General features: G+C 45.7%; 1 protein-coding gene across 1 annotated transcript in view; it reads left to right on the forward strand.

Annotated features, from left to right (window-relative positions):
- The first annotated feature begins 4,722 nt into the window (after positions 1 to 4,722).
- The window catches only part of SPIDR (scaffold protein involved in DNA repair), a 1,761,208-nt gene continuing 1,749,603 nt past the window's right edge, over positions 4,723 to 16,327 (forward strand). Inside the window, exon 1 of the mRNA XM_069220129.1 lies at positions 4,723 to 5,006. Within this exon, the coding sequence (XP_069076230.1) occupies positions 4,992 to 5,006 (15 nt within the window). The 5' untranslated portion in view covers positions 4,723 to 4,991. The remainder of the gene's footprint in view (positions 5,007 to 16,327) is intronic.

A 16,327-nucleotide genomic window follows, 5' to 3' on the forward strand; every position in this document is an offset into this window, starting at 1 on the left:
GATCAACCAACAGAAGTCAGATCTTCCCCCTTCCCAAACCATGACTTTTCTAGGTTTCCTTATAGACTCCCGGTCAGCATCCCTCAGTCTCCCGATTCCGAAGATCTCCAATATCAAGAAGGAATTAAAAAAGGTCCTAAGACGCGACAGGATTTCGTTGCGTCAGTTGGCCAGAGTAGTGGGTCTGCTTTCCTCATCGATTCAGGCCATTTTTCCAGGTCCCCTCCACTACAGGGCCCTTCAGCGTCTCAAGGCCTATCACCTTCGACGCAGGGTGACATACTCCGAATTAATCTCCCTCTCTCTGGAGGCAAAGACGGAGTTACATTGGTGGCTGGACCACATGGAGGCATGGAATGGCAGAGCCATCTTCGGAGCCTCCCCAGACCTGGTGATAGAGTCGGATGCCAGTCGCCATGGTTGGGGAGCGCGTTGCGTGAACGTCTCATTCGGGGGACGCTGGCCCCTTCAGGAGCTCGATATGCACATCAATTGCCTGGAACTGCTTGCGGGCTCCTTTGCCATCAAGTCCCTAACGCGGGACAGAATTTCATGTGTTGTTCTCCTACGCATGGACAATGTCTCCGCGGTTCAATACATAAAGCGCCTGGGGGAACAGGTTCGAAAGCTCTAGCGGATCTAGCGAAGGATTTTTGGCATTTTTGCCTTCAACATCAGATTTCCGTCACGGTGGAGTATCTCCCGGGGGCTCAGAACGTCGTAGCAGACTGGAGTTCCCACTTCCTAACGGACTCCAGCGATTGGCAACTAGACTATTCAATTTTTCAGTCAATAATGGCTCGATGGGGTCCTTGCTCGATGGATCTGTTTGCATCCAGATGGAATGCCCACTTACCTCTGTATTTCAGCTGGCACCCGGATCCGGGAGCATCAGCAGTAGATGCATTTCTCCAGAATTGGGAACCGCATCTAGGATATGTATTCCCCCCTTTCCTTCTCATCCCGAGGGTTTCGGCTCAAGTTTGCTGCCAGAGAGCGACAGTGGTTCTGATAACCCCGCTGTGGAGATCCCAGGCGTGGTTTCCGACTCTACTGGAGCTCTCATGCGAGTCTCCAATCCACCTTCCGGTCTTTCCCTCGATTCTCCGAGATCCAGCAGGCATATTCCATCCCCTGGTTCTCCAAGGCCACTTATCTCTGGTGGCATGGAAGATTTCAGGTCTCACTAGCAGAATTGCCGACTTTCACAGGAAGCTAAGAAGTTCATTGCACAAGCCTGGGCACCTGAGACAGGTAAGCGGTATAGGTCCGCATGGAATAGATGGTCTCGCTGGTGTATGCAAAAACAAGAAGTGATGGACGGAATGCTGAACATTGTCAAACATTCACCCCAGTACAGTGATCTGGGCCTAACTCCATCGTTTTTTTGCTGCCCATGCCATTCCAGTTTGGACCCAGCCATATGCAAATCAGTCTTGACCCTGTTCCCCATGGGAACAGTCCAGCCCGAACTGCTAGGCCAGGTCTTCCCTGGACTGGAAACAAGCATCCTGGGACCGGTTTCGGGGTTTCACCCCTCATCAGCCAGGCTAGCTTGAATCCAGTGGCATGGGAAGCACGGGACCCACGTCTGGGCATACCCTTCCCACTTAGGGCGACAAAGCAAAAACAAGAAGTGATGGACGGAATGCTGAACATTGTCAAACATTCACCCCCAGTACAGTGATCTGGGCATAAATCCATCGTTTTTTTGCTGCCCATGCCATTCCAGTTTGGACCCAGCCATATGCAAATCAGTCTTGACCCTGTTCCCCATGGGAACAGTCCAGCCCGAACTGCTAGGCCAGGTCTTCCCTGGACTGGAAACAAGCATCCTGGGACCGGTTTCGGGGTTTCACCCCTCATCAGCCAGGCTAGCTTGAATCCAGTGGCATGGGAAGCACGGGACCCACGTCTGGGCATACCCTTCCCACTTGTTTCGCTGGTGTATGGACAAACATTTCGATCCCGTGGGGGCCTGTGTTACTGACATCCTTAATTTTCTTGCAGAATTAGCGGAGTCAGGTTTGGCTTACTGTACGATAAACTCTTTTAGATCAGCCGTCTCAGCGGAATCATCCTGTTCTTGATAATCACCCGATCGGGGAACATCCTTGGATATGTAAACTTCTTAAAGGTATTAGACTTTCCAGACCTCCGCAACCTAGGTATTCAGAACTCTGGGACGTCAACCTAGTTCTTAATTTATTATCCTCGTGGCAGGACAATCAATACCTGTCAAGGAAAGAGTTGTCAGCAAAACTGGCCATTCTTTTATGCCTCATTTCATGTAAAAGGGTATCGGATGTTCGAGCCCTGGCTATCTCGGCTAGAGTTTTTTCTCCAGAAGGAGTAACTTTTACAATTTCTAGAAGAACTAAGAATAATACAAGGTCGGTATCTTACCCCGCTTTCCCTAGCGCTCCTAAGTTATGTATATTACGCTGCCTCAAGGCCTACGAGGATGTAACAACAGAACTTAGACCTCCGGGTGAGAATCAACTTCTAATTTCATTAAAGAAACCTTTTAAGGCAGTCTCATCCCCCTGCATTGCCAGGTGGGTTAGAAGGATTTTATCTGAAGCAGGTGTCAATGTACAAGTGTTCGGTGCGCACTCTGCTCGGGGTGCCATGGCCTCGAAAGCCATCCAAGTTGGTGGCAGACTGGAAGACATTATGAATGCAGCAGATTGGTCTTCCGAATCTACTTTTAAAAAGTTTTATTTTAAACCGATACACAATGCAGCATCTCTGGTGGTAAGTAAGCTTTGAACTTGCATAATCCTCGCCTCCGGTCCTGACATAGAATGCGAAATTTCCTAGCTATCGTGAAGGAAAGTTTCAATTCTATTAAGGACAGGGAGGCGAGGATTATCCCACCCAACACTGGACACGTGTTTTCCCACCCGAACTTTTACGTCTCCTCGTACTGAGGTGGTATAGATATATTTTACATATATGCATAACCGTATGTTTATTTAAAGATTTTAAGGGATAGATTAATTCTGCATTGGTTGTACTTTTCTCTTGACTTGTATTTTCTTTGCAATATCTAAGATCTTATACACCATACAGGCTATTTTGGTTTTGCTTGATATTTAGCATCGTTATTCCATCTACTTTAATCTCTCGTATCTACCCATAGGATGTGAGACAACGGCCACTTGAGACATCTATAATTCCTTTTGCAGCGAAGTCGAGGAAGATTGACAGGCTCGAGGATATTTATACTGCCGGCAAGAGTGGATCCTCACTGGACGATGGTTACCATGGTCGCAGTCTCGTGGAGCTCAGTGCCGTTTTTTGTTTCTTTTGTTTAACTTTGAACTTGCTGTTTGAATAAAGAGTGAAGAAAGATATGCATAATCCTCGCCTCCGTGTCCTTAATAGAATTGAAACTTTCCTTCACGATAGCTAGGAAATTTCGCATTACCCCACTGTTAATGTGAGAGAGAGAAAAGCGAGAAACTTAACTGACAGTAGTGAAAAAAGAAAAAGGACTATGGGCATCATGAATATATATGGACATTTGTTTGGGATTAGTTGTTGGTTGTCATAGCCATCTCCCCCCCTTTGGTTGATAGGATATGTAGTATTTACAGTTTTCCTTTAATCTTTGAAACTGCTGTGTAATAAAGAGTGAAGAAAGAATGCATAATTCTCGCCTTCGCTCCTGACATGGAATCGCAATCTGTGTCAAATATATAGACACACCTGAGACAATGTGTTCTATGCTAAGGAAAAAAGAGATGCGTGGGGGGGCATATGGAAAGTTTAAATTGGGTGAATATGCAACATGACTTGACTGATGCGTGACTTCGGGCCAGATGTAGCAAAACGCCAATTTGCGAGTTGCAAATTGCGAGTCCCTGCGACTCGCAATTTGCAACTCGCAAATTGGTATGCAGTACGGTGTCTCAGACACTGACTGCGACTCGCTATGGGGTCGCAATGACCCACCTCATTAATATTCATGAGGTGGGTCGCTAATTGCGGCCCCATAGCGAGTCTAGGCACTCGCAAACATGGAGGCCTGCTGTCGTCAGCAGACCTCCATGTTCGTGACTGCTTTAAATAAAGCAGGTTTTTTTTTTTTCAGTGTAGCCCGTTTTCCTTAAAGGAAAACGATCTGCACTTAAAAAAAAAAACGAAACCTTTAGTTTCGGTATTTTTTCAGGGCAGGGAGTGGTCCCTTGGACCACTCCCTGCCCTGAAAAAATATTTGTGGGTCCATTCACAAAGTGGAAGGGGTCCCATGAGGACCCCTTCCAATTTGCGAGTGGGTTACCATCCACTTCAAGTGGATGGTAACTGCGATATGCGGTCGCAAATGGAATTGCATTCCACTCCGAATCGCAAATAGGAAGGGAACACCCCTTCCTATTTGCGATTATGAAATGCATATTGCGAGTCGGTCCTGACTCGCAATATGCATTTCTGAATAGCAAAGAGGCTTTTGCGCCTCGCAAACGGCGATTTTCGCTGTTTGCGAGGCGCAAACCCTTTGCTACATCTGGCCCTTCGTGTGTAAAATGAATTTAACATAAAGTCGAAAGAAATTAATCTGATTTAGATGTCAAACTTTACACTCCTTTGTATTAGTGTTACCACTCTAATATGGCCGACGCTTTCTATAGATGTGAAACAAGGCGCTTGTAAACATTGGAAGAAGAATTTCGGCGTTGTCCTTCCTCTGTGTCTGTCAGAGGGCAGGTATTAGCGACAGTAAATTCAAGCAAGTAGACTAGTCAGGGAAATGCTGGATTTTCGAGATAGGATTTAAACGTTTTCGTTAACTGCATGGTTTGACTATTTTGATAAATTAATTGACTAATTCTTTTTTTTAAATCTTTTTGCCTGACCCCAACATGTCGTGTGATTTACACAAGAGCCCGCCCACATCCTTGTGGCAATGGAATAACGTGTTTTGAAGAAACTTTTCTCCCGCGCCTCACGAAAAAAATAAATAGAGACCAGCAGAAACAGGGATCATGCCACCGAGGAAGGTATGGGCTGGGAATAGTCTATGTTAACTGGGGGTTCATTTACAAATCCCATGTACTTCTTTCTGCAACTGGACGTTCTCGAGTGACAGTCCTCCTACCTTTGCAGGGAGTGTATTAAAAAAATGACACAGTTGTTATGCTTTCTCTAGTACGCTACTAGCACCAACAACATAGAAAAATAATTACTCGTTAAAATGTGTCACTCAAACGAGACAACTTGACTAATGTATCTCCAACATTGTGTCACGAAGTAAATATTTCACAAACGTTTTTCTCTGCTTATTTGGAGTTGACATTTGGGGTCAAAGTTGAAAATATTTTTCAATATCAGGGAAACATTTTGTTGAAAAACGAGGAACCGAAAAAAACACATATGTGTAGCTATCCTGGGTCGCAAATCTGAACCTCGCAAAAAGGCAACTAACTGCTCGATTTATGTTATTGGTGTCCATATGGATGGTAGGGTAGGAGGTGGCAGGAGCACTCTGCTCAGAAGGAAATCTCTTACAACTTTGTAGTTGCGCTGCAATTGCTGTGTTTGACTGGCTGATGGCACGTTTCTAAAAGGATCGCTGCATTCTGTTTGACAACTGCATTCTAGTGGACAGTAGTGTCAGTACCTTAAAGTTTGATTTTCAAAGCAAGTCACAGGCCCTCGTTTTGTCCGCCTGGCATCTCCTGCTAATATGCAGATCATTTACCTGTAATATCCTATTATTCTGATTACCTTATTCGTTCCAGTTCGTATGCTAGTGAGGTGAGGCCACTTCCCCCCTCAGACACCACAGGACCCACAAACCAATGAAAAACTCACCTACCCTCTTCCTTCATTGTGTTCATCAGCACTTCCCTTCACTAGGGGACTGTTGGACTAAGCCCTTTCTGCTGGGCCATCCCCAAACTTTTTGCCTTCACCCTCCTGTTTTCTGAACCTGTTTTTGTTGGCTTTTAGAATGCTGTGCACCTTACCATTGCTAAACAGCGCTAAAGTGTATGTACTTTATCCTTAAAACATGGTGAAATTGGCTTACACCCAATTGGCACAGTTAACTTACCAGTAAGCCCCTAGTAAAGTGGTACCACTTGTGCCAAAAGGCCTGTAACTTAAATGCAACTAGTGGACCTGCAGCACTGGTTGGCCAACCTACTTAAGTAGCCTTTTGAACAGGTCTTGGGCCTGCCATTGCAGCCTACGTGCAGTTTTTAAACTGCCATTTTGACCTAGCAAAATAAACCTTTTGCCAGGCCTAAACCTTCCTTTTTAATACATATGTCAATCCTAGGGTAGGCCCTGAACATCCCAGCAGGTAGCGTGCATTCCATTAAAAAAGTAAGACATGTAGTCCTGGTAATGAAAAACTCCAAAAGTATTTTTTTTCTACTGTAAGGCCTACCTCTCCCATAGGGATAACATTGGAGTTACCTTAATACACTTATTAGCTGTAATTTCTAATTGGGAACAGGTGGACAAGTCAAGTTTGGCGTCTAAAGAATTGTAATTAAAAACCCTCTAATGGTAAAGTCAGATTTTTATCAAAATTCTGAAAATCACACTTTTAGAAAGTTGTCATTTTCTGGCTGTTTAGTGTCTGCAACTTGATCCTGGGTCACATGACTAGGTGTGGCTGCCAGTTGGTCTTTGTATATTGCTCCCAGACAGTGAGACGAAAGGAAGATAGGTGTTAGCAGGATGGACCACTCTGAGTTAACGAGGGGGAGTAGGTGTCACCTATCAGCTCATCTGCTCTTCTTGAGCACTCTCACATAGGGTTTGTCTAGTCAGTTGTGACCTCAGACAACCTGGGGGCAAGGACAGGGAGAACAGGGATGTGTGACACCTCAGGAAGGGGGAGACCTCTAGAAATTTCCTCCATTTTAAAGTGGGCACCAGGTTTAAATGTTGGACCTTGGACCCCTACCCTTCAGTACACTTCTGGACCTGTGGGTTTGGAAGCCAGGGAGAAAGATTGCTGTACTGCTGAAAGGACTGTCACTCTGCTGGACTGCTGCCCTGCTGTGCCTGACTGCTGCCGTCTTGTTTTGGTGAGAAGGACTGGAACTGCATCTGTTAAACGCAGGACCCCAGAGAGACTTCAAGGGCTAGATGGCTGGCTCCTTACAGGAGCCTCAGGGGCAGAAGGCTCCAACAGCCTTGAACCCAGTACCTTGACTTTGCCATCTGTGGGTCCTACCCTGCCAAGTGGTGCCCCCCAGTGTTGGACTCTTGGAAGAAGTGGGCCTGAATGTGCTCTGCCAGCCCACTTGTAGATCCAGAATAAGTGATGCATTTTCCTCTGCTGACCTGAGCAGAATCAACGCATCACCTCTGCTTTGTGGACTTTCCTGGTGTAAGGACTTCACACCGCAGCCCACAGCCACATTTGAGCCGCCACTGTGAAATGCATCCCCCACTCAGGTTCTCGCATTGCAAGATTTTCGTCAACGGCAGCCTCAACAATGACACAGGATTACGCATCTCATGCTCCACAGCATCTTCAGAACCATCCGGTTCATGACACGACCTTCGCACAGGACTTTGCATCACAAGCTCCTTGTCAACGAGAACCTTGGGGAAATCTTCTTTGGCAACCTAATTTTCCACATCAACGACTCCAAAGACAACAACGCTGCACATCTCCTCAACAGTATAAACAGCCTAGGATTGACCCAGATTTTTCATGAGCCCACACACATGACAGGACACAAACTGGACCCCATTGTCACCTCCAGCACCTGCGTCAAATACACCCACGTCACAGAACTCACATGGACCGATCATTCCTTCGTCCACTTCTGCATCTCCAGCCCCCTCACCACCACTGCATGATGATCAGAGTCCGCCCCCACCACAGGTGGAACAAAATTTCAGAGACCAGCTGGACGGACACCCTCAACACATCCAACTCCTCCTCTGTCACCAACCATGAACAAGGAATTAATAACTTCAGCACTTGAATCACCAACTGTGCCAACAGCATCATCCCCATCAAGACTAACAGCCAGAAATCCTCCAAAAGCACCAGCTGGTACAACCAAGAACTGAGAACAGTGAAACAAGACAACAAACACCTGGAGAGGAGCTGGCGCACCAACATGGACACCTCAGACAGAGCAGCCTCCAAGACCTTCCTAAACCTCTACCACTGCCTGCTGAGGGCAACAAAGAAGACAGCTCTAGCGACACAAATTGAAACCAGCAACACCAAGGACGTTTTCAACATTGTTAAGGAATTCTTCAACCCGGCTGCCAGCGAAAACAACATCACACCCTCACGAGAGCCATGAGACAACCTCACCGAGCTCTTCCATGACAAGTTCGCAACCATAAAGAGAACTTCGAACCCCAACTTACACCTACAGACTTTCTTGATCGATGAGTTACCACCGCAACCGACAAAAACCACAGACTGGCCACCTGGAACCTCCTCTCCACCTGGGATACCACCTCCATCATGAAATCCATCCACTTGGGAGCTCCCACATGTCCATGCTCGCACCACATCTTGAATCTTGGAACCCAAAGGATCGGCCAGGCACTCACCACCCTGCTCAACACCTCAGCCACCACCGCAACATTTCCTGATGCCCGGAAACATGCCAAAGTCAGACCACTACTCAAAAAAACATCTGCAAACCCTAAAACTACTGGACAACCGCCCTGTTCCCTTTTCCAGTAAAGGCACTAGAACAGATCATCAATAAGATACTTTTGACGCACCTGAAGCAGAACCAGCTACTCAACGCCTCCCAATCTGGTTTCTGCAGCAATCACAGCACTGAAACCACCCTGATTGCAGCTACCCACGACATCCAAACCCTCCTTGACTGAGGAAAAACAGCAGCTCTGATCCTCCTCGACCTCTCTGCAGCCTTCAACACCATATCCCACCACACTGTGATCTCAAGAGACTACCACATCAGCATCAAAGGGACAAACTCAGATAGATCACCTCCTTCCTTACTGGAAGAACACATGATGCACCTCCCACCTTTCACCTCCGAACCCAAGAATATCACCTGTGGTCTCCCTCAAGGCTTATCCCCATGCTCTTCATCCCGTGCATGACTTTTTCACTTTTTGTTTTTTTGCACTGGCAGAGACTTCACTTTGGTGCGATGATTCCCAGTGTATCCTGCTTCCTGCATTTTTGCTGATTTCATGCTGCAGAAACTTGATTTTTTACTTTCATCAAATGGTGCTTGTGGAGCACCTGGGAATTCTGAGTTGAAGTTATTGCTGTATCCAGAAGGTCTTGTAGGTGAGGTTAAAATTGTGGTTTTGGAGGCAGAGATAGGGAATTAGCAAGTATGCTGACACTTGACAAGAGTTTGGAGGGTTCTGTATGATGTGGTAGTAGTCTGTGTGGAAGACTACTTCCAGGATATAAGTAGAAGAAGGGGTGAGCTTCTTTTTCTCTGATGACAGATGTGAGAAAAAGCCTCTTTTTTACACGGTTAGCCCCCCACTTTTTGCCTGATGTTTGATGTAGCGTAGAAATTGTAGTGCCCAGGGCCCCTGCTAACCTGGTTCCCTGGGCTGGGCCAGATCTCTTTCCCTAAAACTGTTGTGATGCATTGGCACAATTGGATATGCCTTTAGCTACTGATATAAGTCCCTAGTAAAAGGTATTTAGTTACCCAGGGCATGGAGTACCATGGGTAGGCCCCTGAGAGCAGTAGCTCTGTTTGTGCCACCCTCTGGGCCATGCATCCAGATGCCCCCATCACTGCTATTGCAGGCTGGGTGTACTGGTGCAAACTTAAAACACAAACTCGACATGGCACACTGCCGTGCATTGCATATACTATGGGACTACAGCCCTAAGTCAGGGAGCACTTTATTATATGTGAGGGCATAGCTGCATGAGCAATATGCCCCCACTGTCTCCTTGCCAAACCTGGGACATAGTGAGTGAACAGAGCAGCCATTTTAAAACATATGCTGGACACTGGTCAACACGGGTTTCCCAGCTACATGATGGCCACTCTAAACCCTGGGTTGTTTGGTATCAAACAACTCAGAATGATAAATCCAAACTGGTACCACTATTTTGATTTATCCCTTAATGTACCCAGGGGTCATCTTATAGGTGCCCCTTGCAAAAGCTAACTACCCTGGCTTGGTTGCTGACTGATTCTGTCCAGCCTGCCCCCTCCAGACACCCAATCTACAAACCTTGGGGGAGAGGACTGTCTCTCTGGTTGGTAGAACAATGCCTTTCCTGGGTAGAGGTGCTAACACATCCTCCCTCAGGAATGTGTGCTGTCCTGGCGGCGAGCTTCAAAGGGCTTACCGCCTTTGAAACTCGACCCCCAGGCCTGTGCTAGCAGCATATGGTCAACCCCTTTCCAAACCCCCACTTTTGGTGGGAGCAAAGGCAGGAAACTATACAAAGGGTAGGAGAAGTGGCCCCACATGGCATGCACCACTGCTAAGGTGTTGCCTACGAGATGGACACTCAATTTACTTTTCCTCCATCTAAGATGGAAGGAAACTAGCTAGTCAAATATAGTGAAGTGACCCTTCCCACAGGAAGTGGTCACTGTAGTGGGTGTAGCCACCCAAAGGTAGGTGTCCCATTGAACACTACCAGGTTCCTCCTAAAATGCCTACTAAATTAAGTATTTATTGGGCACCCCTAGACCAGGTAATCAGATTCAAAGGACACAAAGAAGACCAGCACCAAGAAGATGCAAGGCACGTGAACTGTGGACCTGCTGCACAAAGAGAAGGCGTCAAACCATGCCTGCTGCACCGAGGACCCGACAATCGCCACTGCGGAGCTGCTGGGCAACTGGACTGACCTCAAGAATCCCAGAGGACCTCCAGGCTTTGCCAATCACCCTAGAACTACCTCCAGAGTGGAGGTACCACTCTGCAACAAAGAAGAAACCAGCAACCCAGTAAGGGTCACTTCACTGACCAGCCACTAACTCTCGAACCAGAAGTCGCAGCTGGACCAGGTGACGTAACGACAACCACAAGGACCAACCCTGGATGTCTGCCAAGTTTGGTGGCACTGCTCCCTCCTGTGGTCAAACCGTACCAATACCCTGGTTATTGGTCAGCTGACGATGGACACCAGGAAAACCAGCCCACCTGGGGCTGCAAAAGGATCAGGAGGAAGCCCCAGTCGAGGGACTTCAGAAACACTTTGGACCTCCCGCCAGAGTGCCCCCGTTGTCCTGCAAACTATCCTTGAACCGACTTACCTCCAGCTCCAAAGGGCATCTTTGCGCACAGGTCCTGGCTCACTGATACGCTCTGCACCCAGCCGCCCTGTGCCCTTCAACAGAGACCCCAAGGAACCACCTCTAAACTTACCTGCACAGACCTTTTCCAAGTGGTCCCCAGCAATCTCCCTGCAACGGCTCCAGAGACCTTTCACCACTGCTCCCGGTGAAACCGGGAGCTGCCCGAACTTCTCCAGCTGGCATAATGTGCCCAACAACTACCTCTACCAATCTGCAAAAGAACTTGGTTTAGCAACTGTGTGATTTAATATGTATTTTTAAAGATGACTTTCCATTGACTCCTATGGTGCGTAACTATGCACAAAAAGACTTTTTATTAAACTTAAAAAAATCCATATCTCAGAAAGTACTTAACCAATTTTGATAATCGTGGTCTTAAAAATTACATAAAAATTGGAAGTATTTCTGAAGAGTGGCAAGATTGATACTGTGAGAACAACAAATGCTTTGCACTTCTCCATGTTTGGCCTAACTGTTCGACCAAGCTACCTTAAAAACTAGAGCATTAGGTGATCTAATTTTTACCTCTGTGAACCAACGTGTGGTTGCCTGGACCCCCTGCACAGCATGCCTAGCTTTGCACACTACATAGAGGGCCAGCCACCTACAACAAATGTGTCAAAATTGTCAAATTGGTGTGTGTCATGATTAGATGTATGCCGGATAGCTGAGTGAGTGTTGGATGGCATGGGTTGTTTGTTTTTGTTGTCAATGAATTGTATATGATAGTGAGTGGTATATGAATGAGATAATTGAAGTTGGGTGATGTGTTGGTTTAGGGAAATGTTTGTCTGAGGACGTGAGAACTGCTGATTTTGCATTGTGATCAACTACGTTGTAGTGGCTTAGCTGTAATGTGAGATGTGCATGGGTTTGGTCTTAAGGCCTTTTCCTGACCATAACCAGACCAAACTTGCCATCTTGTTTGATAATTCCTTCACAACATTTTTGGTCTTCAGAGTTTTTGAATGGGCAGACAACAGTTGAAGTTGTTTCCCGTGATTCTTTTTTGTTCTTCCAGTGTTTTTTAAAAATCCACTTATTCCCTGAACTTGATTCTAAGCTAGAAGCTCAGTAGGGACTTATCTAGAGGAGTTTGAGGAGGGGACACAATAGTGGGCATACAATACTATTGCACTTGGGGACGCAATAGTTGTGTGCGGCCACTTTTTGAGCGCCTGGGCCACAGTGGTTTTACTGAATGTTCTGCAGAAGCTTGTTCAGACCCTTCTGTAATACTAATAGTGCTGATGTACATGCGGCACCAGCACAATCTTCTGAGGGCATTCCGTTATTTACATTGGAGTGTGACCTCATATAGATGAAGGTGTCACTTTGCTTTTGTGCCATACTAGGGACGTGGGTGCAGAGGCAAAAACGCCATTAGGAGGCACACTGCATGTGCTTCCTATTAGCATTTGAGGACATGGCCATGACATTTGGAGACCGAAATCCAGTTTAGAGCTAAGGCTGGTGGAAGAGGAGAGGGTTAAGTGGAGTGCGATATAACCAGGGAGTGATACAGCCCAATAGCAGCCAGACAAAAAGAGATTATGGGCCTGATTTAGCGCTTGGTAGACAGACTATGTACCATTGCCATGGCGGAGCGATTTACTCACACCATGGTGAGGGTACTACACCTGCCAAATATAGAGATGTCTGCCGCCTGGTGGAGATCTCTTGCATTTCCAGGAACCGCTATCATGACCTTCCTGTAAATGCTTTGAAAGTTTGACAGACAGCTCCATCAGCGTGAGGTAGCCGTACGTAAAACTTTGATTGTTTTTTTTTTTCTTTCAAAAACAAAATACCAAAGCGGGATTTTGTTTTTGAAAATAAAAAAAATACTCACCTGGGTCGTTTTGCAGTTTTTACTGTCCGTTACAGCCAGGTTCTACATAGCGGTGATGGACAGTGAAAACTCACCATTTCTCTTTTCACTCTGAATAGTGCGAGAGGATAGATGGCAAAACCGTGGGCTGTTGTAGGTGTATATTGGTGTCAGAGTAGAATCTGCAGTTGACATACTGACATTCCTTTCGACTCTAAATGAGGCTGTTGGGACAGAGTACCCTCTCCCTCAAACTCTAAATCTTTATAATGTTATGATGATGAATGTCAGCTTGATGTTCAGCCGTGGAAACCCCAACCTAGCAAATGGAAGCTGACAAAAACATTGCTTCCTATTGTCAGGTCGGTTTCTATGAATATTTATAGAATATTTTGTTCAATGCATAATTGGTATATTTCTTTTTTCCTTCATAATCTGTTACTTTTGCCCTTTTTGTTTTAGGTACACTCCCTCTTATGTGTTTCATGATAGAAGAAGCCCCTCGATTCCTGTTCTTTTTCTTTTTTTACTACACCCTTCAGTCCCAACAAGCGTGAAGTGTTCCTTCTGCCCTTCCACTCACGTACCGTTCCTCACTCTTTTGCTGCCGTCTTCCTCACTTGATGCTCCATTTTTCTTTTCCCACTGCACCCTCCCCTTCTCTCATAGTCTTCATTTGTATTTATTTATTTATTTTTTAGAGTTTGTCATTGTGTTCCCTCCTTCTCCCCTGTCTGGGTTTCCAGAAGAAGCTCCTGTTATCAACTCAACAGCCTACTGCTCCCCAATCCTTTTGTTCTTTTCAGTTATTGTCCTCACACTTACTAATGTTACATGAAGTGTAGGATTTTCTTTTTGTGTTTAACTATTGACCCCTTTGTAACCTTATTCCATGGGATCACTTTTTCTATTTCATTTTATTTTTAATTGTAGTTTGACTGAATGTCATCTTCACTATTATTTAACTGGAGCCTGTCCTTTTTAATGACCAATTGACCTGGAAACACCTATGATTACTTCAGAGAAAGTTAATGTGTTAAGGGCAATCTGTAAAGTTGACCTCTCTTTGCCCCGCAAATAAGTGTCCACATAAACTTCCAGCTATCCATACTATGGGATCCTCTCGCCTTCACATCGAACACTGATAAGACCCACCATGAGCCTTAGTAATACCCCACCTCGACTACTGCATGATCAGATAAAGTGGCCTGGCCAAGAAACTTGCAGACACAGTGCAGTCAAGCATGAGGATGTCTCCACTCCAGGAAACATGACTATGTGAATCTGGCATTGGAAGCTCTCTTCTGGAACCTAGCAGAATCAAGAATGAAATTCATCCTTATGCACATTCACAAGGCCTCCTGGTACAAAGGTCCAGGATCCTTACAAAAGCAGGCTTCTCGTTAAATGTTATCACTACACAGCTAGTACCTTCTCTTTGCCACATTCATCCTGATTCAGCAAATAAGGTTCATTTGACTGTAGGTGTGGGGGGGATATGTGGATGTTCAAGAAACGAAACTGATATAACAGAATTACCTTTCGAGGGCTGAGCTCAGTCATCCTCCCTTTATCATAAAATCCTCAAAATCAAGCTTATTTTACATGCCTTCAATGAAGTACAATTTGAAGGGTAGCGACTAGGTGGGATACCTCGAATTCATCTAGACTCCGTCCTTTGCATTACCTATTAACTATATCGCAGTTTTCCTGCAATCCTAGAAACTCTCTGAATTGAGTGCAAAGTGGCAATGTCAGCCTTTAAAACAAGCATTTGCAATGCAACGGGTCTTGCATTTCTCTGAGTTAGAGCTATTAGCAGTTATAAACTCCCAACCGGACTTTTCTTGCCTCATTAAATAGAAAAAAAACGAGCGCGATCGCGTTGCAAAAAAAGAGAAAAAGTAGTCCACAAACCGGATGGAAAACAGCGAGCCTCGTATGTTTTCAGTACTTGGTCGCTGTGCTCGAGGAGGGCTAACCACCGGAAAAGGCATGACGTATGCATGCCTTCCACTAAGCAGATTTTAAAAGGCAAGCCCACGAACCAATGAAAGACACTGACGTGACATGGGCGGGGCTCTGAGCCCTTTTCTAACTATTATAGCATCTCTCAAGCGATATGCATGCACAAGACCATGCTACACAGGCTCGACATAAAAAAACTGCAAATAAATAAGAGAAGCTTATGGAAAGTGTGAACCAACTGGAGACCAAACCGAGAACAACCAATGGGAAAGGAGAAACAACTGAAGAGATATGCAAGTTCCTGAATAGAATATAAACTACGTTGTTTAGAGCTTCATCTGCCTTCTGTAGGTAATACTATGGGAAGTGCTATGCTGTGCCACAAAGTAAAACCGGCAGCTGAGAAAGCCTCCCTTCTAGCAACACAGGAAAACAGAATGCCACTCTTGAATTTTTTTCTTTTTGCATTCCATTACAGCGAATTCTGTCTACTGGAGCTGTTATTTGAGTTGTTGCATCCCAGACCCTGATCCCAGTTGTTTACCTATTAAAGGATCTACCCAGTATTCTGTGTAGATCCCTGCTGGTTTTCTTCCTCGTCCATTGCCCTTGCTTAAAGTTTCTTCCTGGCGAATGGTGGTAGTCCACTCTGTCGGTACCTGAAGAACTGGCTGTTAGGTTTCCACTTCCTTTCCTGTACAGTACTGATGGCACACAGTCTGTCATGCTTGCAGTACAGATGACCTGATCCACAGCAAGGTGCACGGTGTGTTTGTTGATTAAACATTTCTGGAATGGAGTGGGAGCTTTGAGCCAACATACTCCCTCTCTTGGCCTCTGCATGAAAGACAATAGAACCGAGCAGAACTAGGCGTCTGTATCAAGCTACCTTGCGTGTCAGGACCCAGATTTGTTGGAATTGTTTGCTCTTAAATTTTTATCAGTTCACTTGAATTACTGCCCTCATTTATGGAATCTTCGTTTCCTTTGAATCCTCCAGTACTACACGTGTTGAATATACCTATAGCTTACCTGCTGGTTAGCACATCCACAGCTTCTGCCAATCTAGTTTTTATCTGTTAGTGAACCTTCGTTACTCTTGTCAAATCAGAATTTCTTTAATGCCCTTTGGAGGCTCTGTGCACAGCCACTGATTACTCAGCATGCTTTTTAGTTTTGTGTTTTTGAGTTGATAGTGATCGGATAAACACCCTGCTTTTTCATCTGTGCATCTGGGTCTGACATAAGTGTTAGGTTGGTACATGTT

This window comes from Pleurodeles waltl, chromosome 2_2 (genome assembly GCF_031143425.1).
Source record: "Pleurodeles waltl isolate 20211129_DDA chromosome 2_2, aPleWal1.hap1.20221129, whole genome shotgun sequence".
In the NCBI taxonomy this organism is placed as follows: Eukaryota; Metazoa; Chordata; class Amphibia; order Caudata; family Salamandridae; genus Pleurodeles; species Pleurodeles waltl.